Source organism: Sceloporus occidentalis, unplaced genomic scaffold (genome assembly GCF_023333645.1).
Source record: "Sceloporus occidentalis isolate IW3139 unplaced genomic scaffold, rSceOcc1.0.p SCAF_9, whole genome shotgun sequence".
In the NCBI taxonomy this organism is placed as follows: domain Eukaryota; kingdom Metazoa; phylum Chordata; class Lepidosauria; order Squamata; family Phrynosomatidae; genus Sceloporus; species Sceloporus occidentalis.
This window is the reverse complement of record NW_028316989.1, coordinates 13,798,316-13,824,791: the sequence shown is the minus strand read 5'-3', so window position 1 is coordinate 13,824,791 and position 26,476 is coordinate 13,798,316. Positions and strand designations below refer to the sequence as shown.

At 42.6% G+C, this 26,476-nt stretch overlaps 1 protein-coding gene across 4 annotated transcripts in view; it reads left to right on the top strand.

Moving 5' to 3' along the window:
- Positions 1–26,476, top strand: part of MCAM (melanoma cell adhesion molecule) — a 45,340-nt gene that overhangs the window by 10,680 nt on the left and 8,184 nt on the right. For 3 of the 4 annotated variants that reach the window (XM_089537450.1, XM_089537451.1, XM_089537449.1), the window contains exons 2-11: positions 16,320–16,447; positions 18,557–18,767; positions 19,444–19,514; positions 20,616–20,703; positions 21,719–21,898; positions 22,470–22,597; positions 23,433–23,583; positions 24,776–24,933; positions 25,557–25,698; positions 25,799–25,923. In XM_089537450.1, the coding sequence (XP_089393576.1) occupies positions 16,320–16,447; positions 18,557–18,767; positions 19,444–19,514; positions 20,616–20,703; positions 21,719–21,898; positions 22,470–22,597; positions 23,433–23,583; positions 24,776–24,933; positions 25,557–25,698; positions 25,799–25,923 (1,382 nt within the window). Of the gene's footprint in view, positions 1–6,955; positions 6,974–16,319; positions 16,448–18,556; positions 18,768–19,443; positions 19,515–20,615; positions 20,704–21,718; positions 21,899–22,469; positions 22,598–23,432; positions 23,584–24,775; positions 24,934–25,556; positions 25,699–25,798; positions 25,924–26,476 lie in introns of those variants that run through there. The other variant, XM_089537452.1, reaches the window with a different exon arrangement.

Below are 26,476 nucleotides of genomic sequence, written 5' to 3'. Positions count from 1 at the left end.
TACAACATAAATCGGATGTAGTCCTTGTTGCTTTACAGCATACCTTCATAAATGAAAGTTTCAAACAACAGAGTCTTCTTGCATTCCTTCCAGCAATACCTTCCTCCAGCATTCCTCACTGCTGAGCTTTGCTACTTATACATTCCTTCAGCTCTGCACCTTGTACTCTTGTGCTACTCCCCCTACACTGGGTTTGATACATCCCTTTTTTATAGCTGTTTCATGATGTCTCAGCTTTTTGCTCCAATTAACTTAAATCACCTGTTTGTTTCACTTTGTTTTCTGCTTTCTACTCCCTTTTCAGAAAAACCCAATTATTCAGTTGTATTGTTTTGCTATTACTAACAGAAAATGCTCTTCAAGCTACAATATAGGGTTTTAGTAGCTTTCTTCAAGATACTTAGGGTGTCATTCACACATTGAGGATTGTTTGCGTGACTATGTGAATCATCTCACTCACACATTCCAGGTTTGTTGTGCAAACTATGGAACCGCATCGATGCGCATCTCTGCAAGTTTGGATGCTCACACGCGCAAGCGTTCGAATTAAGATGGAGTCGACGATGGGAATGCATTCAGTTATTGAGTGCATTGGGGACGCGTTTGAACAACGAAGATTCAACCCGGGCTTATCCTGGATTATTTTCACAGTGTGAATAACCCCACAGATTCCTTTATTTGCAAAGGATTTCCTAAAAACTGCAGGTTTCAGCTCACAGGCCTTATGGTAACGCAGAGTGTGGGACTTGCCCAAGGCCACTTAATGGTTTTCCATGGCCAAGTGGGCCAAAGTCATAGTCCAGCACTCAAACCTGTGCAGCCCTCTAGCTCTCCAAAGCAATAATATAACCTGTTTATGCCTTCCTCCTGATCCCCATCCTACCAGCACTGATTTTTATATTGCAGACTCCCCAGCGGCTGTGCCTTTCTGCTCAGCGGAGCATTGTGCACGAAAATTGTATGTTATAAATAATCCTTGTAACAGCAAACGGTGGAGTGGCCGTGCTATATATAAATATTCATAGAGACACTGTGCACTACCCATTCTTAATCAAGTCTCCAGGGAGAACATCGTAGCTTTTCCCTTCTATGGACTTTTCCCCCCTCTCCAAAGGGACTTCTCTATCCTTTCCTTTTTTATCCCCTTCCAGATGCTGTTTTTCACCCTTCTGGCACGCGTATTTTTCTGGGCTTTTTCCCATCCACTTTTCAGCTCTCGCCCCACCCTCTGCCTCTTTGCAATCCTGCCTTCTTCCCTTTGTAAAAGAGAATTGTACTGTATTCCCCAACTGATCCAGGCTAAAAGTGTCCTGTGAGTTTTTGTTTTGCTGTCCCTTGCCCAAGCTGGACCAGAGCTTTTCTCCATCTTGGGGATGGGGCCCTTCCCTTTGGATGCTTTTATTTCTCCATTTAGGTCCTTGGAGAGGGCTGGAGGAGCGGAACAACGCACGCTTGGCCGGCTGGCGGGAGGTTTCCCATCCTGACTCCTTCTGAGAAGGCTAAATATGGTGAACTGAAGCCGGGCACCCGTAACAACGTGCCCCTCTCTGTATGAGTCAGACTGCATGCGTCGCCCAAAACGGCGGCCTCTTTGCACAGATGCAACAGAGAAAGTTGTGCATGTCCAGACCCTCTGGAAATCATTTGGAAGAATGATGGACAGAGTGAACAGATGCCCTGACTGCAAAGACGGACAAGCACTGCAAAATGTAGAACTTGCAAGGAAAAACGTTGGCCATTACCAAATGTGAAAAACACTCCTATAAATCCATGCTTCTTAATCAGTGGCAAAATGGAAGATGCTTTGCAATTCCTTCTGGATAGAAGGGTGAAATGTAGCTGTGTCGGAAGTGCAAAGATTAATGATAGCAGATCAGTCTAGCACAATTAGAATAGATAGTAGAATATATAGAAATGTAGTATTACATTGCACTACGAAATCTTTGAAAGGTTTGAGTTTAGCGAAAGAAAGTACAACTCTGGTTATTAGAAGGAAAGTATGATTTTGTTTTACAGTAAGCCCATTTGTTCAATTATGAACTAAAGTTTAAGGTTAGATTTGTGGATGGTAGGGGAAATGAAATGAAGTGTAACAAAGATTGTGTAACAGAAACCAATGTTTATGTAGAACCGGTTTTAATAAAAAAAAGTTTGCTTTTTGAAAGAAAGCAATGTAGGGTTATGTCCTGGAAAAGGAGGATACCTGCTCACTTGGCTGATGGGAGAATCTTGGAAAACCAAGGGCCATGCACCTTGTTATCTTTTTGGCATGTGCCAGAACCGGAATTGCAGCTACTACTTTTGGTCTCGTGACAGAAGTATGGGAGGAGTATAGATGTGCAATTGTGGCAGCTGGAGATTTAACCACTTTTTAAAAGTTTGCTTCTGTTTATAGGGGTGAAAATCACTGCCCAAGCATGCAAGAAGGAATAATTACTGTTGTTTTCTCCTTGCTGGAGGAGAAAAATGAATATTTTCTGCAGTATCCGCCCTGTCTTTGAAAATCCTGAAGTGTCACAGGCTTTAAAATACTCCTCATTCCAATTGAATTGACTGCGATACAGCCAAATGTAGGAATTTAGGCTTTTTGCAGGGAATCGGGTGCAAAAAATGCCAAAAAGACAAAAAAGGATTTGCATTTTTTTACTGTGAAGATGCGCATGATTGAATGTGTGGCTGTCCATGGATTGGCATGGATGGGAAGGCATTTTAGGGTGCATCTATGCTGTAGAAATAATGCAGTTTGGCACCACTTTGAAATATAGCCTACTGCACCTGGTATTCCTACATCTGCCATCCAAATATTATCCAGGGCTGAACATACTTAGCTTCCAAGATCAGGTGGGAGTCTGGTGCCTTTAAGGTATTTAGAAAAGCATTGTTGCTGTTGTATGCCTTCAAGTTGTTTCTGACTTAAGGCAAACCTATCAAGGAGTATTCTCGGCAAGATTTGTTCAGAGGAGGTTTGCCATGGCCTGCCACTGAGGCTGAGAGAGTGTGACTTGCCCAAGGTCACCCGTTAGGTTTGCATGGCCAAGCCAGGATTCGAACCCTAGTCTCAGAGTCTTAGTCCAATGCTCAAACCACTATGTCAAGCTGTCTGTCTTAGGAAAATATACAGTGAAGGAAAGAACTTGCTGCACAAAAGCAAACTTTATCCCGGGAGATTTGTCTTTATAATCCTTCCTTGGAAAAGCCAAAAGCAAACACCATCCTCACCTCTAAGAATTGTTTTAATAAAACTTGAATTCAGTTTACAGAACACTATATTTAACTCAGTGCTGAAAAAAGCGTACGGAAAGTCAAACTGTCGTGGAGTTTAACATTTATGACATTTGTAGCCCTAAACCAGGGGCCCATTCCCTCGACACAATTATATCGCTATTATTTTAATATTTATCTGCCATGGCAGCATCCTACGGAAAAACATTGACAGTCCTGGCATAACAATTGTCTGAGACTCACAATTATATAGCAGAATATGTATAACGCTACTCTGTAATCGTATTAGTAGTGTGATGGTCAGTCTAAATTCCAGTTGTATATAATGAGACATATTAGTAACAGAGGTGCAATAAGACATACAGAAAAAGTGTCAATGTTATGACAAACCTCTGTAAAGGGTCAATATACAAATAGTGCTGGTACCCAATTAATATGCAATGTGCGAAATTCAAAAGCTTATTTTTCACCAGCCCAGGTTTACCTGCCAAAGAAATTTTAGCAACAAAGGGACTGTTTTTTGATAGCTGTCAAACTCTTGAGACTTGTCACCTGGGGAAGACTGGGTTGCAAATGCTGAACAGATGGGGCCCTTTTTGCAAGGGAAGCGAATTGACGAAAACTGCAGAAAACCGCAGACGGTTCCTGTTCCAAACCTGGCACTGCCTCCATCTCCAAAAGACCCCAGATTTTCCTTTTAACAAGTATTTTCTTCTACTGGTAGTAGTTCCATCGGGATTTTTTCCAACATGTTCTCTCTCTTTCCTGTTCGGTTTGCGCTGCAGTTGCTTTCCAGAAAGAAAAGAAAACAGATTATTTTCTGCTGCTGTTTTTTCTGTGCATAATATAGTACAGGGTGAGCATAGATTGGCTCCTGACATTTGAGACACCCAGCTGCCCAGAAAGACGTCAGGGGTGGCACTTTATTTTGGAAAGAAACCTCCTTTTTCAAATCTGCAAGTGGACTTCTGCTTATAAAAAGCATGCTTTGTCATTTTGGGCAGCTCCTGAAGGGTCCCATGAGCAGAAACCCCTGAGTCCTGAATGCATCAGATCTGCCAACCTCAATATACCACTGGTTAATGTTCAGAGAACTTTCTAATCATGGATTGTACTTAGTTTGTGAAGAGATTTCCCATTATTCCCATTGTATAGATTGGGAAAACAGAGGATGGGCATAGTGACTTTTGCCCAAGGTTGCATGCAGGGTGCTAAAGTTGAAGAAGGATTTCTGGCTGCTGAAGCATATCAAGAATAGTTCTCTCATAGGAGTTTATCACACAGAGTTTATCCTGTCAATATCCTGGAAAAATCACGTAACTATGCAAAACAATTTCACACAATGTTGCAAAAACCCACCCATTAAAGTGGTCACAAAGAAGCATTAACACACATCTTTTTACTTTTGGAATTTCAGTGACAGTGCATTTCCGATATCACTTTATTTGCGCAATTGTGTGTGATAAGCATTCGCGCAATTACTCACCATTTCTGCTTTATTTGCGGGATGCTTTAAATGCGCTTTAATCTCTCTTTAATGTCGAAATTAGCCCCAGTGTGATAAATTCCATAGAGTTGACTTACCTGTTGATGTGCTCTTTTATTCAGCTAAATTATGGTTCCTGTTCATACAACTACTTAATGTTGTGGTAGTGATGTTGTTTTGTGCCTTCACATCCTTTCTGACTTAATGGTGACAATAAGGCGAACCTGTCCTGGGGTTTTCTTTGCTGTATTTGTTCACAGGAGGTTTGCCATTGCCTTCCCTGAGGCTGAGAGAGTGTGACTTGCCCAAGGACACCCAGTGGGTTTCCATGTCCAAGCAGGGAATCGAACCCTGGTCTCCAGAGTTGTAGTCCAGCACCAAACCCTTGCACCTAACTGGCTCTGTACCGACAAACATATGGCTCAAACTTGTGCATTCCTCCAGAAGAGCAATTGTTAAAGCAAGGCTAAAAAATTGAACATTTCACAGTGAAATTTTAACGTTCTCCAATCCCAGTTCTTATTTCTACTGTCCAGGCCTTAAATCCTCTTCTTTGGGGATCTTCTGCTATTACGCTCCTTCCCGAATGATTTGATTCAGCTACTTTTGACAGAAATCCCTGAAAACAGCTAAAGCATGAGCAGCCAATTTGGGATAAGAGGCTGGTTTTGTATTTCTGTGCTGGGCTACTTTATTCACTTATCTATTTTCCCCTGCCTGCTTTGGTTTTATTTAATTACCTAAGAGTCTAATGAGTATTAAGGATTCTTTTTCTAGTAACAGAGATGTCTGGATACCCAGATTTTGAGAGAGCAGCAGAAATCTTGAAGGGTGGACTTTGGAGCTAACAAAGGAAATGAATTCCACAAAATCCTTGCAGTGACCACTACTCAGTTTTCTTGTACAAAAACTCTAGGTTTGTTCAGTTGCTGATGTTGTGTTTAGTTTGTGCTTTTTTGCAAAGATTGATACCCATTATATCCTAAACAGAGCTTGGAAAAGTTACTTTGGGGTGAGGCAGGACTATCACTCCCAGGTTCTTCTAGCCAGAGTTCTGGGCATTGTAGTCTAGAAAACAAACTTCCCTGAGTTCTGATCCTTAGAATATTGCAAACAAAGTACAGTCTGTCTTAGGATCAGAGCTTAGAAAAGCTCAGGTCTGTCTTCAGCTGGTGCTGGTTGATAGGTTGAACAATTGATGGAGACTGTATGGCCCAATGGTTAAAGTGCTGGAAAGGGGTTTGAAAATTGCAGTCCTCCCTGAAACCAGCGTCCTCTATTCCCACATAGAATGCACAAGGGATGGATCTCATTGTTGACATTTTACAGGCCTTCTCTCCAAATGTCTCCTATGTGGCGTGTGAAATGTTTAGGTGACAGGTTAATAGAAGAGGTCACCCCAGGTCCTGTGCCTCAGCGGACGATCACAGTTCCTTCTGCACCTCATCCCTTCCTTCCTTGAGGCAGAGAGCTTGGTGGGCGTTTGGAAACGGGAGAGAGATTTTTCATGGAGAATGGACGCTCTGTTCCCAGCTGGTCTTTTTCTGCATCCTTTTTGCCCTGTCTTGGAAAAGTTCCCCGAAGCTCCTCAGGACCTTCTGTGCCTTCAATAAACCCATTGTGTTGGTGGAACCAACCCCTTGCCTTCTCAAAATGAGGAGGGCAGACGCCTCTGAACTTGGGTCCAAGCTTTGGGTCTACCATGCAAGCCCTGTGGGGTTGAGCAAGTGAAGTCCCTCCCAGTGCTAAAGAGGGAACGGTGCCCCCAGTCCAGCGTTTCCAATACTAGAAATACACACAAGGGGCAAACGGGCCTTTTATGCATTCATCCTCCCTTGCTTTTTCGGACCGAGGGACTGCCGGTGAACCTGGCCCCTTGCATTTTGCCAACTGGCACCTCTCCCCTCCACGTGCCCACTCCTCTTTTCCTGAGAGCGTTGGCAACAGCAGCTGTGACGTGTTGGCCACAAGTTGTGTGCCAACCTCGGGGACAGCGGCTGATGAACAAAAGGCACGCTTTTCTGACTTGTGCCGAATGGCGCATGCTGGGCATTCCTGGGCGATGAGCTCACCAGACTTGCAGGAAATCATGGGTGCCAAAGGAAGATGGAGGGGGGCGAATTGGCGACCTGGTATTCTGACATCAAACTTGGCTGGCATGAGTGTGTTGATCCCTGTCCTCCAGGCGGCAATGAGTGAGGCTTAGCAAATAGAGATGAGGCGTCTGGCGTCTAGAAACCTGGCATGACAAAGCGTTCTGTAAAGGTACAGTTTGGGCCTTTGCAAGTTTAAATTTGATCCAACAAAGAAAACACTTCTGCTTGCTTTGGCCCCTTTTCAACCTGTGCGACCAAAATGTTTCAGCCAGTTGGGAATAAAGTCTGTATCTACTGTACCTTTCCTTGCACTGCAGATTGGTTGCAGTTTCTTTTTCAACCCCACAAAGGGACCTGCAGACTTCACACTAGATCAGAGATGGGCAGTGGCATGGGTAGCGCATGCCAATTATCCCACATCATACCCAAAGGCTACATCCCCACCCGCCTACCCAAATACAACTACTGTTCTGTTGTTCTCAAAATGTCAGCAGAAGTTAAGCTTTCTGATCGCCATTTTGAGAGTGACTCTAAAGCAAAACAGCCATTGGGGTTTTATACAGGTATTTCTAGGTATCGGGGGCTTTCTGTGTGGTTGTGCAGGTGAAAAGCTTGATCATTTAAAAAAAATTGAGGTGGGGCTTTGGAGGACTTTTGGGGCTTCACAGTCCACAAAACAGGTCCTGAAGGGCCGCATACAGCCCTTGGGCCATATAGGGTAAGAGAGTTTTGAGTTTCCAATGGGATGAGGTTATAGTTTCAAAATGGAGAATCAGAATTTACCGCCAGTCCTACTTCCAGCAAGTCTATGTATGGGCTGTTACGGTCTAATCCACTGGTCCCCAAACTTTGGTCCTCTAGATGTTTGAACTTCAGCTCTTAGAGGTCCCAGCCAACTTGGCCAACAATCCAGAATTGTGGGAGATAGAGTCCAAAACATCTGGAGGACCAAACCAGTGTTTCCCATACTTTGGGTCTCCAGATGTTTTGGACCATATATCGCAGAATTCCTGGTTGTTGGCCAAGTTGACTGGGGCCTATGGGAACTGAAGTTCAAACATCTGGAGGATCAAAATTTGGGGACCATTGGTCTAATCTAATGAGCCTAATGGAAGAGTCTTCAGACCTTTCCTCCTGGAGACACCAGCTGAGATTGGCAAGTCCTAGCCCCAAAACAAGTTCAGCACATTGGACACCTCCTTTAAAGTTCACATTACAACACAGTGGGCCTTCCACCTTTGTGGGATGCATCGAAATGCAGCTCTCTACTGAATTTACCAACACACACACACTCACACACACACACACACACACACACACAGTGTGTAGACTTTGAGATGACCCACAGGGACTTGGAAAGTGATTTCTTGGAAATCTGGGGGTTCTGTCTCATCCTGTAATATATGCAATTCTTGTATGAGGCTCCTTGACCTTGTGACTGGAATAGATTTTGCTGCGGTGGAGGGTTTATAATGGTCTTATGGTTAAATGTAGGGGATATTGATCCAGCATTACAGTAATGGGATTGTGGGAGCAATTCAGAAAGTGAGGGCTTCATCATTCTCTCCATGAGGAGACAAGGCCCTTTATCCCTGCCGGATCTGAGTGCATTAAGGCTTCCTTGTAGCCAACCTGTGCTTCAACTGGCTTCCGGCTCAGCGAAAAGGTTTTCTGCCTTTTCCAACCCATTGCTTAGTTGGTCACTAATGGTAGAAACTTCCTTTGTTCTTATCAGAGCTTGGAAATAGTACTTTTTGGACTGCAATTCCCATCATCTTCTCAAATAGTCTTATTGGTGGGAGTTGTAATCGAAAAACAGTTAACCTTTCCAAGCTCTGGTTGATTGTGGGTTAGTCTCTGGTCTTTTTCAAACTATCTTTGCCCAGAACATTGGGTCAATTTTGGCAATCTTAGAGTCCAATTTACTGCCCTTAGGATCCCCTCCAAACTATCCCCCCCCAAAAGGGGGAGAGAACTCTGACCTTGCCCTATTAAATGAACTCTACAAGGTTTCAATTTAAAAGTGATGGGTTCAAGACCAAATAACGTCAACACAAGCAAACTCTGCCATTGCAAGGAATTCCAGATTAATATAGCTTGCATCTCTCCTCCAGGAATGGCAATCCAGCTTACTAAAAAGTCCTAGTGCTCTCCCTGCACTATCAAAAGCATTCTGTTTTTCAAAAGTAGATGGTAGCTTTTTGGAAAAGGGAAACTGCAGTCCAGAAGAGATAGCATATTTTATTTATTTTCTAGTGCTGCATCTCCCCCTCTCCGCTATAGCACTGACATGTTTGTAGCCTTCACCTGTCATCTCTGTTTGCTAAGCAATAATTTCTGTTGGCACACTACTACAAGTGTGAGGCCGTTTTTTCCCCTGGCTCCAAAGCTTCTGGTCTTTGGTTACTCATTTCTGCTGCCAAAATCTGTTGCATCAACTCAAAAGCAGTTTCCTGCTTTGAATGGATTAGGTTTTCATTCCGTAACAGTTACCCTGGATAATACTCATTATGGTCATACTTTTTGCATTTCACTTTGCCCATCCTAACAGGTGCATAGATATCTGCCAGCCTAAGCATCTGATAATACATCTTTCTAAGTTTGTATCAAATAAAAATGGTGAATCAGGGTGTTGTAGTGGTTAGAGTGCTGTTTTTTTTTAATGTGTGATTGGATATAAAATGTGCAATTTGGGGGGAAATCTGTGCAGGACCAAAGTTTTAAAATGATAATATCGCATTGGGAAAATGGGAGGAAAACTTGACCCATTGGTTGGCATGCGCTATGCACCCAAAGTGATTTTTTTGGAACAGTGTGTTCCAAAATCAAACTGATAGTGGGATAAGCGGAGCTGAGCATTTGGGAACATTGCACATCTTATTGTAGATTAAAATGTGCACAATAGGCTGAGAATATGCATTGCCTTTGCACACTGCTCATTGTGTCTACATTAATGGATTATCAGACATGCACAGTCACCATTAATTCACAGATTGCATGTTGCATTGTGTTGGTAATGTAGTTGTTTGAGCGTTGGATTGCGACTCTAGAGACCAGGGTTCAAATCACTGCTTGTGCACACTGGGTCACCTTGGGCAAGTCACTCTCTCTCAGCATCAGGGGAAGCCAATGGCAAATCCCCTGTGAACAAATTTGGCCAAGAAAACCCCATGATAGGTTTGCCTTAGGGTTGCCATAAGTCAAAAGTGACATGGAGGGACACAATAACACCAGTGTAAGTCGCTTAGGCTATTGTAAAGCCATGTTGGTCTTGACTGTTGTCTACTAAGCATTGAAATGACAACTTTAATCAAGTAATCTTGATGAAAACAAGTGAACCTCAGTTCTTGTGGCTTCAACTCAACTCTCCCTTGTGGTGAATCTGTCCTATGGTTTTCTTGGAAGGATTTAGCCAGTGGAGGCTTGCCGTTGCCTTCCTTTAAGCCCGAGTCCTAATCGAACACTTAAACTGCTATACTGCTACAATGGGTTTCCTTCTAGTTTTGAGGAGATATTGGTTATGCCAGTCCAGATTTGATGAGCAGAAGAAATTATTCTTGCATTGGTGTTAAGTTTCACTTGAGTTGGGATTTACATTGATGCCAGACCCATTCAATTGTTCTGTGAGTTAATGAATGAAGGCAGATTCTTAAATCAGTGGTTAAGAAAAGATTTGTCACCTGTGGAGGAACTGCAACCAATAATGGGATACGAGCCAAGAGTAAAGCATGCTTTTGTGTGCAGCTTGGCTTTTTCCTTTTCATTGTGTCATTGGAACACCTGTTTTAAAAATACCCTGTTGTTGTGTTAGACTGAGATGAGGCAGATCCTGGCTCATTTCCCCATTTAGCCATGAGACTTACTGGATGATCTTGAATGTCTTGCTCCTTTCCTCGCTCTTTGTTAGCTTCACCTACCTTACAAAGTTGTTGGAAGGCAGAAAGGAGATGCTACCTTGAGCACAGGGAGACATCAGATCCCATCTGATCTTGTAAGCTAAGCAGGGATGGGCCCAGTTAGTATTTGGAAGAGAGACCGCCATGAAATACCTGGTGCTGTTGTTGTGTGCCTTCGTTTCCGACTTACGGTGACCCTAAGGCAAACCTTTCTTGGGGTTTGTTCAGAGGAGACTTTCCATTGGCTTCTCTTGAGGCTGAGAGAGTGTCACTTGCCCAAGGTCACCCAGTGGGTTTCATGGCTGAGCTGGGAATTGAACCCGGGTCTCCAGAGTTGTAGTACAACACTCAAACCACTTTGCCATGCTGGTGCTCTCCCCAGGTAGTCTAGGTACAAGTATATCTCAGTTAGACCAAAACAATGGAAAGAATAAGTATAGGTTCCTACACTGCTAACAAAGGCTACTGCAGAAATAATCCAATTTACTGCCATGATTCAATGCTAGGGAATTCTGGGCACTGTAGTTTTGTGAGACATTTAGACATCACTGTCAGAGAGTGCTGGTGCCACAATGTACTATAGTTCCCAGGAGTCAACCACATTGAACCATGGCAGTTAAAATGGTGTCAAACTGGATTATTTTCTGCAGTGCAGATGCAGCCAAAGAAGAGCTGAACATGTTTCAGCAAACTTTTTATTTGAAACGAACAATATGCATTATGTGAAATGAAATGGCGAGGTCACAAGTAAACGAAAACATATGTAACCTTTTAGAGACCACATGAAGGCTTCTTCCAAATGTTTATGCCACCCTCAGCTGGAAGACTTTTTCTTTCACTTTTCATAAGATTTCCACATTGGTGACCATGCTTGCAGATCTAAAAACTAGGCTTTGTCAAATGGAGCTTTGCTGTTAGGGGCTTTATTAACTAAAGTATACCTGTCTGTTTCAGAGGAAGGCAATGACAAACCTTTAAGTATTCCTTGGATAAGAAAACCTGTGAAATTCACGGGGTTGCCTTAAGTGTGCAAGTGACTCAAAAGTACACACAGACTGCTGGGAATACCTGGAACAAGTAGTCTCAAAGGTGCCACTGGATTCTTCATTGTTATTTGTGCTGACCAACACATCTCCCACCTTGGAAATGTTTAAATAAAAATGCTTTAGTAGATGGTGCCAGTCCAAAGTGTGTGGTGCCAGTTCTCTGTACTGCACACTGCTCTCTTGACATGCTGCCACTTTCATCCTTTATTCCATTTAATCAAATCTGCAATGAATACTTTGAAGTGAGCTCTCCCTCTTCAGCTGATACAGCAAGAAAAGACACACTTTATCCTATCAGGATAGTCCTCCTCCTATAACCTTGGGGAAGAGGGGCAAGTGTCCTTCAGGAACAGTCAGCAGGATCCCATATGGCCTTTGTTGTTGTTGTTGTTGTTGTTGTGTGCCTTCAAGTCATTTCCAACTTACGGTGACCCTATCATGGCGTTTTCTTGGCAAGATTTGTTCAGAGGAGCTTTGCCATTGCCTTCCTTTGTGGCTGAGAGAGTGTGACTTGCCCAAGGTCACCCAGTGGGTTTCATGGTCGAGCAAGGAATTGAACCCTGGTCTTCGGAGTCACCATCCAACACTTAACTACTATGCCCCACTGGCAATAGTTATGAATGCATAAGTATAGGTTGCATATTAACCACCCAACAGGGTTTTGGCCCATATTTCGTCTGTGCATCTTTTCTCTGCAGATTGAAATGGAGGAGACCATAGACAGGGCAGTGGCCTTCTTCTGGGCTCCACCTGCTCATCCTTTTTTAAACGCTGCAGTATGTTTTATCCATCTACATTTTGGCCTCTGGTCCATGGAGCCGAATCTTAGTGCCAGATCAATTGAAACCCATTAACTTCTTTTCTGGAGTCCAGCCAAAGACTCCATTACTTTAAGCCAGGAAGAAGCCCAACCGCTGGCTTACCTGTGAGCTTCCGTTCATTCCTCTGTTACTCCTCAGAGATGTTTTGAGGATATATAGAAGGGGGCTGCAGGGGATGGGGTGGGTTATGGGGGGGCAGGGAGTACCTGGACTGTCAATTCAGCATGCTTTGTTTTTTTGGGAGGGGGTTGCCAATAATAGCTTGTTTCAACCCAGCCACTTAAGTGAGCTTGGCTTTTGGTCTCTGCCTTTGTGATACGGAAGCAGAGAATGTAAAAAGCTTGTGAGCTATTAGTAGCAGGTGGTGTTTTGCAGCTTGGATGTGCTCAGATGACACGACACACACACACACACACACATATCAAATTTTTCTTGGTCTCTGTGTGATCGCCTTAAGGTCAGGTTCCTAGAGTTGCTCATTGTGTGTCTTGGTAGGTAGGCAGCTACCATTGGATTTCTGCACTTTTGCAAAGGGTTGAACTAGATGTGATTCCTTTCAGCTCCACAGTGCTATGCTTCTATGAGCTTAAGATGATTCCTTTGTATGGATGAGATAAGGAATCTTCATTCCTTTGCTGCCATGCTCTCCATGATGCCTGTCTCGAGAAACATTACCTCCATCTTAGGCAGAAACAGCACAGGTCTTCTTACTCCAATCCTCAGTAATCTACTGAGTGTGGATAAATCAAATAATATCACCAGAAGTAACACAGGATTATCTCTTAGGGTAAAGAGGAGGGTGTCTAATACCACCAGCTCAATGCACATGTAATGCCATGTCCATCCAGGCTTCCTTTGATGATTCTGTCTGGACATCTCAAGTCCCAGCAGATGTTCACCAAAAATGTCATGCCCTCCAGACAGCTTATTCAGCTCAAGTCTGGCATCCTCCTAAGGAGAGCTGTGACATTGGCTGCAGTCCTTTTGCTGACTTAATTGGCGTAAATACCTTTGGTTACACTTTCTAGGAGGTTGTGTAATGGTGGGATGCTCAGAGTTGTGCAAGGAAGGTCAGCATTACACAACAGGCAAGGATGAGACGTTGCTGCCCATTGCGTGATCAGAGTCATAGCCATGTTAGTCTGTTTCAGTATTATAAGTTGAGTCTCTGTTGTCACGAATTCCAAAATATCCCAAAACCAAACCTTTCTTTGTGGGTGGCTGAGAAAGTGATGCCTTTCCTTTCTGATGGCTCAGCGTACACAAACTTTGTTTCATGCACAAAATTGTTAAAAATGCTATCTAAAAATGCATAATTCACTGTTGAAATTTCAGGTTAACCCTACATTAGCCGACCAAGCTTTTTCATACAGCCATAAAACAATCCAATTGCACATTCAAACATAATTAAAATGGGAGAGTTAATTTGCAGTGCATTGCCCCCAGTAAATTGGTAATAAAATATACAAAATAAGACTGAGATAATGAGGTTTCTTGGAGATGTAACTTACGTCTGAACACAAAATTCATTAATATTTCATATGGACTTATACACAGAATCTGAAGGTCATTGTATATAGTATTTTAAATAATTTTGTGCATGAAGCAAAGTTTGTGTATACTGGTGTGTTGCTATCTCAGCTACCCACGAAAAAAGTTTTGGTTTTTGGAATATTTTGGAATTCCGGGTAACAGAGACTCAACCTATAATACTGAAACAGAGCAAAATGGCTATGACTTTGATCACACAATGGACAACATTGCTTGTTGTGTAATGCTGATCGAACCCCAATTTCCAGAGTGTTGAGTGTGGACACACAGTGATGCAATTGGGTACAACTCCAGCCTGGCTATGGTGATGTCAATTGAAGATGTGCAACCATTGAGTAGGATCTCGGCACTGTTCCCTGAACAGTTGTGATGTGAAGAATGGCAGGGACAGGAGACTGGGGCAAGGGGAAGGACAAGGAGAAAAGGGGGTAATTGGAGAGGTCTGGGAGGTTTGCCCATTGCCTTTATTGAATAATTCATCCCTTGTACTCCATGCCTAATCCCTGGCTGCCCACCTGTTCTCTTGCAAACAGCATCTGGGAAGTCAGTTCAATGGCTGCAGCCAATATCCTCCTCTTGTGATTGATGGGAACAGCAGCCCCTTCGTGGTGTTTCTGTGCGTCTTGAAGGAAGCACAGCTGCTATCTGTTCCTGCCCCCCCTCCCCAAAAAAAGAATAGAAACTCGGGGCCAAATTTTGGGATGAAGCCAATTAAGTGACTCATTGCTAATAGGAAAGGCTTTCACACAGCTCTGGCCGTATTTATGCCACATGGAAAAAGCAAGTGAGAAGGCACGTTTTTACTCACACAATGATTCATCGGGGGAAAAAGTGGAATCCAGTTTTGGGGTTGCATGAGGTTCTTCCGCCCATAGAGATGTGGAAGATATAGTATAGGAGGACAGGTTGAGTCTCCCTTGTCTGAAATGCTTAGGACCAGAGGTGTTTTGGATTTTGGGGTTTTGGGGTTTTTTTGGAATACAGTCAGCCCTCCATTTTCATGGGGGATCTGTTCTAGCCCCCTTTCCCTGGAAAAAAACGAGACTCCAATATTCAAGTCCCATAGGCATGAATGGGGAGCATGACCGCATGTGGGGTGTGTGCCACGGTGGCACATCCCATTGAAAATATTCAAGACCGCGGACCTCAAATCCGCGAGAACAGAGGGGCGACTGTACTTGTATTTTCATATATGTACATAATGAGATATCTTGGAGATGGGACCTAAGTCTAACCACAAATCTCATGTATGTTTCATATACGCCAGTGGTTCCCAAGCATTGCTTCTCCAGGTGTTTTGGACTTCAACTCCGAGAAGCCCCAGCCAGCTTGATCAACTGTCAGGAATTCTGGAAGCTGGAGTCCAAAACATCTGGAGGACAAAAGTTTGGGAATCACTAATATACACCTTATACACATAGCCTGATGGTAATGTGATGCTATATTTTCAATAATTTTGTGTAGGAAAGTTTTAAGTACATGAAAGCAAAAGTGTCATTGCCTCAGCCGCCCATGTGGACAGTGTTGGATTTTGGAGTTCCAGAGAAGAGAGACTCAACCTGTATTGCTAATATTCAACCACTGGGAATCGGAAACCTTTGCTGACTACTGCAAGTCACTTATATATATGTCTGTATAATGACAAACATTTATATAGGTATATGCATATGCATATATGGGCTATCTGAGTCCACGAAATGATGGTATCAGTCACAGCTATTGGTTCCTGTAAAATATATATATATATATATATATATATATATATATATATATATATATATAAAATATTATATTCCTGAATCTTCGTTTGCAAAGAAAAGCCCCATATATATATATATATCCTAATATACGCACACATATATATATCCCACCAGTGATTATTAGGGGAGAATTCGAGAAATTGGAATGATCGATGAAATGGATTTGTTCAACAGATCACTGGTCTATTTTACAAGAATTTAAGATTTTGCTTCCTCCTTTTCACCTTTCACTCACCTGATAAGGAGAATATTCACAGGGCATGGGTGGAAAGGAAGAAAGAAGGTATTATTATTATTATTATTATTATTATTATTATTATTATCCCACCCGTTCCCCAAAACTGGGACTCGGTGGCTCACAATAGGATAGATACCTTTCTCGAAAACCAGATCACTAGCCTTGCTGCTTCTCCTCACCTCTGCCATGTGTGTCTGTTTTAGGAGCCCATGGGAAAGTGGACGTCTTTACCCCGGACGTGGTGGAGGCAGAGATTGGGAAAACCGCGATCATCAAATGCCGTTTCTCCGCCCCAGAGAACAGCAGCTACTTTTACATCCACTGGTACTCGGTGAGTTGGAAATGGGGGTTTGGGGGTTTGTTACTCAGTTAAAAAGACAGAAAAGACACATTTTAGCAGGGCTTGATTCCTTCTGCTATCTTTGGCTGCATCTGCACTGCAGAAATAATGCAGTTTGACACCACTTTAACTGCCGTGGCTCCATACTATGGAACTCTAGGGCTTGTAGACTGAGCTCTCTGACAGGGAAGGCTAAAGATCTCACAAATGCCAGATTTCCATAGCATTGAGCCATGGCAGTTAAAGCGGTGTCAAACTGCATTATCCCTGCAGTGCAGATTAGATCTAGGAAGGTTCTCTGTTGGCATTTCATGTGCTATTTGTGTCCATGAAAATGATGGGATCAGTCACAGCCATTGGTTCCTGTATAATTTATATTTATATATGTATATATGCATATGTATATCTCATATATATATATATACACATATATATGTCTATAGTTTCAGAATAATTTTAAAGGTTGCAAATTGTTCTGTGAGTACTAGATGGCAATGTGCTAAAAAGTTATGATACTTCAGCGTTGAAGAATGTTGTTTTGCTTTAATATTTTGTTTTTAAAGATTATTAGAACTAATATTTTAGTTCTAATATTTGTTTTTTAAAAACCTGGATTAACTGAATCAGGACTTAGCCAGTGTTAATACATGTTTCTGGCTGAGAAAGTCTAATACTGCCTCCACGTGGCAACCCATTGCCTTAACAGTCACTCTGGAAGGGGGAAAAACACCTTGTTGCAGCTCAGTTTTGCTTTAAAGAAATCCCACTAAAGCAAATGTTGGTTTGCGGGAATGCAGAAAATTGTAGGTGGTCCATCCACTTCAAAGACTCAGTGGTACTCATTGAATGCGTTAACTGTATGTTGCATTTTAAGTAATGTTCCTAAACTATTGACACTCTCCTCTCTCTCTCTTTCTCTCTCCATATATATATGGAATTTTAATTTATATACATATATATGTTGCATTTTAAGTAATTTTCCTTAACTATTGACGCACACACACATACAGTTCATATATATATATTGGAAAGTGTGTGTGGTGTGTGTGTGCGTGCGAGTAGTTAAGGAAAATTACTTAAAATGCTATATTTAATTTATATACATACATACATACGTATGTTGCATTGTAAGTATTTTTCCTTAACTATTGACTTACACGCACTATATATATATATATATATATATATATATATATATATATGGAAAGTGTGTGGGTGTGTGTCAGTAGTTAAGGAAAATTACTTAAAATGCAACATATATTAACTGCATTTTCCAGAACAGATGGCTCAGGGTAACCTATAACAATCACAACAGACATAATATTAACAGTACAAGCGTGTGCCTGTCTACTTAGAGGCAAGTCTTGTCAAGTCGGACTTAATCCTTAGCGGAGGGAATGGAATTACAGCCTTTAAGGAATCTAGACTTCTTTGATGGTTGGAAAAAGACACCCAAGTCAGAGGTAGGAAACATTGTGGTGGGTTTTTGGATCACAACTCCCAGAATCCCAACATGTTGGTGGGGGATTCTGGGACTTCTAGCCCCAAAAAGGCTACGTTTCCTAGTTCTGATCAAACCCTTCTCTCTGCCCTCAAGTTCTTTTTGCAGCAATAATAGCCTTTTATTACACTCCACAGACCGTTAAGTGATACATTAAATGCATAAGCATATTAAAACAGCTCTATAAAGCATACGCTTGATGACACGTAATACATTTATAAATATATTAATTGTTAAAAAACACCACGATGATAAAAAAACAAAGAGAATATTTGTATGGATTCTTAAAATATGTATGCATAAAGTTTAATACCACTTTTGTTATTATCACATGGACCAAACTCATGCATAATATAAAATGTAGGATATGAATTAGCGTCTATAAAAACATCAGAGTGTTAAAAGCCGAGTCCATCCAGTTCTTGTGATACAGGTGCTGAATATCTCCCTTGACGCTGAGTTGGCATCTATGGCTGAAGTGGGCAGATCCAGACAGAGGCCAGAGATCTGGCCGATTTATTTGCCGATCCCTGCTCTGGCCCTTGTTGTGTCACCATATTTGCTATCTTTTTTTGTTTGTTTGTTTCCTGGTATCCCAGATGGAGAAAAACGCACGGACGCTGATCATCTCCATGATCCAAGATGCGGAGCAAAACAAGGACCCTAAATTCAAGGACCGGTTGAGCATCACCCCCAATTTTTCCCTCAAAATCAGCGACGTGGTCTTGCAGGATGCCAAGGTTTATGTGTGCCAAGTGGGGTTAGGCAGCTTGGGCACCGGCGAGAATCGGACGGAGCTGCGCGTCTCCAGTGAGTAGTATTGGGGCCGCCATCGCGTTCACCCTCCCCAACTACACTTCTCAGTCCTTGGAGACTTTAAGATGATTTCTGCCTTCGGTTGAGTTGTATTTAAATAGGCGTTCCAATAGGCATTTCTTAAGTTGCTTGCTAACTCTTTCACCAATCCAAAGTTTCTGTCAAGCAAGTAATGCCACAGCCCCCCTTTTGAATGTAACTACAGTTAATTACTTGTAAAGATTGTGAGCTGGATTGAGTGTACTATAGCATCACAGGCGATGGGAGCAGGAGGCATGTAGTTATGGGAGGAGAATGCATTGCCCCAATGCAATGTCTGCCCAGTGTGTGTCATTCCTGATGTGCATTGATCCCAGTGTGCATTGATTATTTTGCTGGCTTCCCATGTTGTAGCATCAGAGCAGCCCCTTGTTTGTTGGTTTCTTTCTTGAATTTATATCTTGCCTTTCTCCTGAGATGGAATCCAAGGCAGCTGAATATAGAAGCTGCAAAAGTGCTCCTGGTTCTGTTTCCCACAGATTTAAGTACCGTAAACTTGCGGAGGGGAATTTTGGCTGAAGAGCTTACTGCCACAGAAGGAGACATTCACCACCAGTGCAGTCCAACTTATGGTTGTCTTCTCCTTTTCTGCTTCACCTCTAACCCTGGCCTTGCTATTTTCCAATTCCAGAAGCTCCGGAAACTCCTGTGATCCAGAAGACAGATGGAGGCATTATGGCATCCGATTTCGAGAATGACGAGGTAAGAGCCGTGCCAGTTGCTTGTATGGCTGCGTGTTGTGGCATCAGCATTAGGGCCTCGCAAGGCTATGTGTATATCTAGCATAGGATTGTCAGGCTGAGAACGAGATGCGGATCTCATAGCTATGATGGTTCAAAGACCACCATAGTTCATAGAACCATAGATGGTTCAAAGGGTCAAGAAGAGGAACCATAGATAGTTTCCAGGCTAGGTACAAAGTGTTGATTATTACCTTGAATGCCTACATGGTTTGGATGGTTAGCCAGGATTAGTTGCCAACTGTCACCCAGAGGATGTTTTCTTCAGCCGCCCCGAGAATATGGAGTGAAGATATTCGGCCATTGAATATGCTGTAAGAATTCAAAATAACATTAAAGACCAGTCTCTTCCAGCAGACTTACCCAGATGGCTTTTAAACTGTGAATTTTAAATGGTGAATTTTAAACGTGGATTGTTTTAATATGTGTATATCTTGGCCTTTTAAATTGTACGTGTGTCCTTTTAAACTGACATGTATTTTGATTGATGTGTTTTCAACTGATGTGGTGTGTCTCTTCCATGCCTCGGTCCATAGGGAGAGGCGGATAAGAAATAAATATTATTATTATACCTAACTACACTTAACTAAACTACCTTAACATTATACTCATCAGCGGCAGAACCTAAAGCTAAATCCCAGCTCCCAGTTATAAATATTAACAGTCGCAGTTAAAAGGCCAAAAACTGTTGGAAAGTTTTTGAAAAACCTAACAATAACAACAGGCAGCATTGCCAAAATATTAGGCTTAACTATTGCTTTTTGAAATATTTCAATAAAAAGTGCATATTTTTTTAATGAAATGTGCATTACTAATTTTACCAGTGAAAATCCTGGAATTTTTATTGGATGAGTTATCAAGCATGAACTGTGCAAACTATATAGATAATAGGATGGAACAGTTCACATGAGAATGACCGGTTGCACATTTGTGTGAATGCTATTCATTGAAATACCTGCAAACCCTTTATATTGGAATTTGAATCCCAGACTATTATGTTAATAGTGAGACTGTAAACCCCTAAGTTTATGCCGTGTCTTGAGTTTGTTGGTCTAATTCTCAGATTGCAAAGTGTATCAGCCGTAATGGCTTCCCAGCCTCAACCATCACATGGTACAAGGATGAAGAACATCTGACAGAAAATGGACAAGGTAAGCCTCTATTAGCAGTGGTTCCCAAACTTTGGTCCTCCAAGGTGTTTTGGACTTCAACTCCCATAAGCCCTAGCCAGCTTCGTCAACAGTCCTGGGAGCAGAAGTCCAAAACATCTGGAGGACTAAAGTTTGGGAACCACTGCTCTATAACAAGGGCATTCAAGCACCATACCTGCCATTTGTGGTGGCCATCCAAGTGATCATTTGGGTGGCAGTAGTGGAGATGCCTTCCAACTCCCAATGCATAGTCTGGAGAAGGCGGTTGTACAAGGAGCTATCAAGGAGCTCTTAGTGCAATAATTAAAAAAGAACTCATGAGTGAACTCAAAACCCATACATTGAGTTTACAATCCTGGGAGGCAGGGGAGCATTGGGTTTGTAAATTGGAAACTACACATTTGGATGCCATGAACCTTAACAAGAACTAGTGTGGTACAGTGATTTGAATTTTGGACTAGAACATAGGGAAACTAAAGTTCGAATCCCCACTCATCCATGAGTTAATAAGTCTCAGTCTCAGAGGAAGGCTTACACAATTCCCCTCTGAATAAATTCTGTCAAGGAAACCCCGTGATATGTTCACTTTGTTGTTGTTGTGTGCCTGCAAGTCAATTGCAACTTGCAGCAACCCTTTCATGGGGTTTTCTTGGCAAGATTTGTTGAGAGGAGGTTTGCCATTGCCATCCCCTGAGGCTGAGAGCATGTGGCTTGCTCAAGGTTACGCAGTGGGTTTCATGGCCGAGCGGAGAATCAAACCCTAGCCTCCAGAGTTGTAGTCCTAACATATAAACCGCTTTGTAACGCTGGCTCACCAGGTGCACCGTAGAGTTGTGGAAATGGCAAGGAGGCATGCAACAACAGCACGAGAACTAGGTGATTTTTTGAGAAGTCTTACGTTTGGCACTTTTTTCGGGGGGCGGAGGGGCTTTCACAAGATGCAGTGTTTGTTTCTTCCTGGAATCAATCATATACAGATATCCTCTCTCTCTCTCGCATGCTTTCTCCCCATTAGACATTGACATCCATATTGCGCACATCAAGGAAAGCAGTGGATTGATCACTGTCCAGAGCACCCTTTTGGCACAAGTGACCAAAGAAGACCGCAAGGCTCACTTCCACTGCCAAGTGAATTACAGCCTGGCAGGGATTAATAAGACTTCCAAGTCTGAAAGCTTCCAAATCAATGTTTACTGTAAGTCTGGGACATGAAAGGGAAGGAGAGGTGGCAGGGTTATGCACTTGGTTTGAGTCAGGAGGTCCAGATGGGGAGATAACAGAGAAAAGGACTGCTAGGGGAGGTGTATGTAGACAAAAAGTGAGACACCAGCCTCTTCCAAAGACCATAAGATGAGTGGGTTATAATAGTGTAACATGCTTATATTCAAAGACATAGGCATCTATATATAGCAGTGCAATATTCTTATATTATACCATGCGTATGTTCAAAGACTTAGCCGTGTTAGTCTAGAAAGTCAGTATGCAAAGAGATTCCACCTAAACATTAGGAAGAACTTTTTTAAAACGTTTAAATGGTGTTCAGCAATGGAATTCTTCATCTCCATCTTTCAAGGTTGAGAGCTTGAATGGGCGTCTTTCCGGAATGCATGGCAGGGGCTTGTAAAAGATGGCCTCTGTGGTCCCTTCTATCTGTTAACAATTCTAAGAAAAGGAGAGAAAAAAGATCTAGTGCCAAAGATCAGCCCTGGTTTTTGTGGGGGGATGGGGGTGAGGCAAAACTAACAGAGTTTCTATTTGCTCCACAGACCCCTCTGAGAACATCAGTCTTGTGATAGACACACAGAGCCCGATGGTGAAGGAAGGAGACAACGTGACGCTACGTTGCGAAGCTGATGGCAACCCAGCACCTGAGTACACCTTCACCAAAATGAAAGTGAGTATGTGGGGCATCAGAGGTTGCATTAGGCAGAAGAAATTGTGGAAGCTGGAAACACATTCAGGGATGGCAAGGCAATCTCTCGCCTACAGTTTTCTGTTTTCTGCTTCTTGGACCCTTGGAAGTGGCAGAGAGTGCCCCTCAAAAACCCAAAAGTGGTTAGGAAAATTTCATCTGGGTTTTAGTAATGAGCATTTGATAATGACAAACAGTGCAGCGGAAGCTTGTAACCTATTTAAAAAGTGAATTGCTGGTTTGGGGGCTTCCAAAAGAAGCAATCCATACTTTTCTTTTGGTAACAAAAGGAGGATTCAGGGTGTGTGTGTGCAGTTGAAGCCACAAAAAGATGTGGCTTTAGGGCAGGGGTGAGCAAAGTTGTGGCCCGTGAACAACATGTTCTCTCTTCTAGGCATAATAGGACCCAGGAAGGCTAAAATATGTGAAAATGCCCCCCTTGTCCTGTTAAAGAGCATTTAGATGCTTTTTTTTTTACTATTTTTGCAGAAGTGGGTGAGGTTGCAGCCTCCAAGATCTCCTGAGGGACTAATGTGGCCCCATATCCTTCCACAGTTGCACACCCTTTCGCAACATACACTAAATCTTGTTCTAAAAATAAGATCTAGAACCTTGTTTCTGTCCCCAAGGAAAAGCTTTCAGAATTCTGCCAAACATCCCAGGCAAATGTCTCCCTTCCGCTCTTTGTGGTTTGATATATGTTACCAATCATGAGATATGAGACTTAAACCAGAGCAGAATTTGAGCCTTGCAGGTGGCATTCATGCTCCCGATGATTACAAACCTTTTCCTCCTTTCTATCTCTTGTACACTGGAGGAGGGGAATGAAGAGGATCTCCCAGATGTTTTGGGTGGAAAGTTATCCTTTCACGACATCAACAGGAACGACAGCGGCATCTACGTGTGCAAAGCCTTTGACTTGCAGATCTTAAGAGAGCTGAATGCTACCGCGAACCTGTTTGTGAACTGTGAGTTGCATTTGTGGCAGATGCAGATATATTTTCTTATATCTTCTGGTGGATCACTGACTGAACTCAGGGTATGGCTAAAGTTTTGCCCTCCAGATGTTGTAGAACTGCAGTTCCTAATATGCCTTGCACGATAGTGGGATTGTATGTGTATGAGGTCCTTCTGTTCAAGGAAAAATTGTTATTTTTACTGGGACCAGATTCACTGTAGCCCTGAGGATCACACTGTCACCAGCCACACAGCCAGCAAATACATCATTTTGCAAGGACCACAGTCCTGTTGCCATGAGGACCCGCAAGGTGTCTTGTTTCTTATCTCCACAGCAATTACCTTATATATATGTAGTACATTTGCTCCTGGGGCAGATACTTGACTTGAAAGATTTTAATCAAGCTGAAGTGCAGAGAAAATAATTTTGAATGTCTCTCCCCCCCCCCCCTTCCGCAATTCTTGGGGAATAAAGAGTCCAAACCATGGAGTAATACTAGGTAAGGCTCAAACCAGTTTGTTGTTATTATTTCTTGTTTCTGTAAATCACATAAATGGGTCATTCTGCACATAAACAGAGATCCCTGGAAGCTTCTGGAGTTGTATTTTGGTGGGAACCCTGCTCTCTTATCCTCATGGATATGTATTCCTGCAGAAACCCAGTTCCTTTTCATCTGCCATTGCAGGCTTCCCTTTGGCGGACTTGGGACTAGGTATTGGTGGAAACATATTGATCATAACCATGCAGGTGAGGCAGTGAGATTATCGCTAAAATGCAATTCTAGAAATTTTCAAGGATCTGCACAAAGGTACAGAATGACTCTTGGGTGAGTGGGCACACAGATGACAACTGCCAAGAACTACAGTAAAGTACAATAACTTTTAGTATTCACAAAACAGTGATACCTTTACTGCACCAACCAAAACTGCATTTAAACATTGCAAACTTTTGAAGATCCACTGGCTTCTTCATCAGGCAAAAGGTGTTAAAAATCATACAGGAGGGGAGAAAATGACAATGTTAGTCACAGCCCTGCATTTTGTCAATATCTTGTTGGTGTTATTCAGAGTGAAGACGTTATGGAGGGATATCAATGCAGGTAGGGCACTCCTCCTTCTGGCCATGGAGGTAACCAGTTCTTCCCAAAGATGGGAGTGATGGGGTGGGATCTTATTCACCCTGCCACCATTTCTTCCCTCTAGACCTCGATGTGCCCACAATTGCGGTCGCCATCTTAAAGCAGCGCAAACACCAGTGGGAAAGAGAACTCGCCCGGCTCAAACACCTCTTGGAAGGGGACAGTGTGTTTCTTACCTGTAGCGCAACAGGTTCCCGGCCTTTGGAGTTCCAGTGGGAAAAGGTATCCTTGCTTCTAAGGCTGTTCCTGAGTGATTTTGGGTACTTCCAACAGAGGCCTCGGAGAGCTGCTGACAAAGGGGCATTGTATATGGAAAGACCATTCCCACTCCATCTGAAGTATAAGAGTGCATCCATTTTGCTAGCTGGTTCCAGCACAGATAGGCCAAGGCATCCTGTGTCTATTATCGTTATCATTATGTGTAAGCTACTCTGAGAGCCTTTTGGATAAATAGCAGAGAATAAATATTCTAAATAAACAAACAAATAAATAAATGCATTTTTATTTATTTATATCAAAAGGGGACACAAAGTGGCTTACAAATTTTTAAAAATACAATTAAAAACATACAGAAGTGGGCATTAAAATGAAATGAAACTACTGTAGTATGATATTAGAACACATGTTATTAAAAGCAGAAGATGCCATTTAAAGGATAAAAGCACTTGAAAACAGTACATTAAAACAGAGTGCTAAAAACACATTAAAACGATAAGTGAAATAAATATTGCTGCTGCTGCTGTTGGAATTAAATCCTGCCAGCTCTCCTTTTGACTGCCCCTTTGCTCCTGAGAAGTTCCATCTACTCCTTTTCATTTCTTACCCATCCTCACCTTTCTTCCCAGAAAGGGAAGCTGATTGCAAAGGGGGAGCAGCTCAACTTGACCAGCGTCACCTACACAGCTACAGGGGATTATACCTGCCGGGTAACCATGCCGGACATCCCTGACCTCTTCCGCTCCAAATCGATTCCCATGGCTGTTCACGGTAAGCGTTGAACCGATGGGACTGCTCTCCCAACCCCTTTTCCCTTCTCATTCAGGGGAATGGGGCAGCCCTAGCATTCACCCACCTCTTCCTCTTACAGCAATACCGCAGCTGGCGCAACTAGAAGACCTCTTGTTTGTGAAGGAAGGTGAGCTGCTGAACTTGACGTGCAGCGCGTTTTCCTTAAGCAAGACCAACATGATATGGAGCACGAAAAACTTAACGGTAAGTGGTATCCTTTTACAGGGACTGATGCAGCTTTGGACCAGGAGGAAATCCCAAAATGCTTCCAAATAATAATAACAGCAGCATTAGCCAGCCTTGCAGGAGTCGTGTAATAATTTCTCAACAAGTCCTATATAAGTTTGGCTGTTACCCTTGTCATCACTGTGTACTAACAATTCTTTTCATTGCATCTCTGAAAATGAACTATCATCACATGCTCCCCCTTTTTTGGTGGGTGTTAGTGATAAATTTACAATCACGTTTACAGTGTGGTATAGTGGTTTGAGTGTTGGACATGGATTCTGGAAGACCAGGGTTCAAATCCCCTGCACCGTTTTGGAAATCCACAGGCTGACTTTGGCCAAGTCTCACACTCTCTTGAGTTTCAGAGGAAAGCAGTAGCAGACTGACTCTGAATAATAAACTTTGTCATGAAAACCTAAGATATGGTTGCTCTAAATCGGAGTTAACATGAAGGCACACAGAGACAAAAACCTACAGAATGGCTAGTTGGTTCTCTTTTCTCTTTGCTTATGTCCTTTTGAATCTCCCC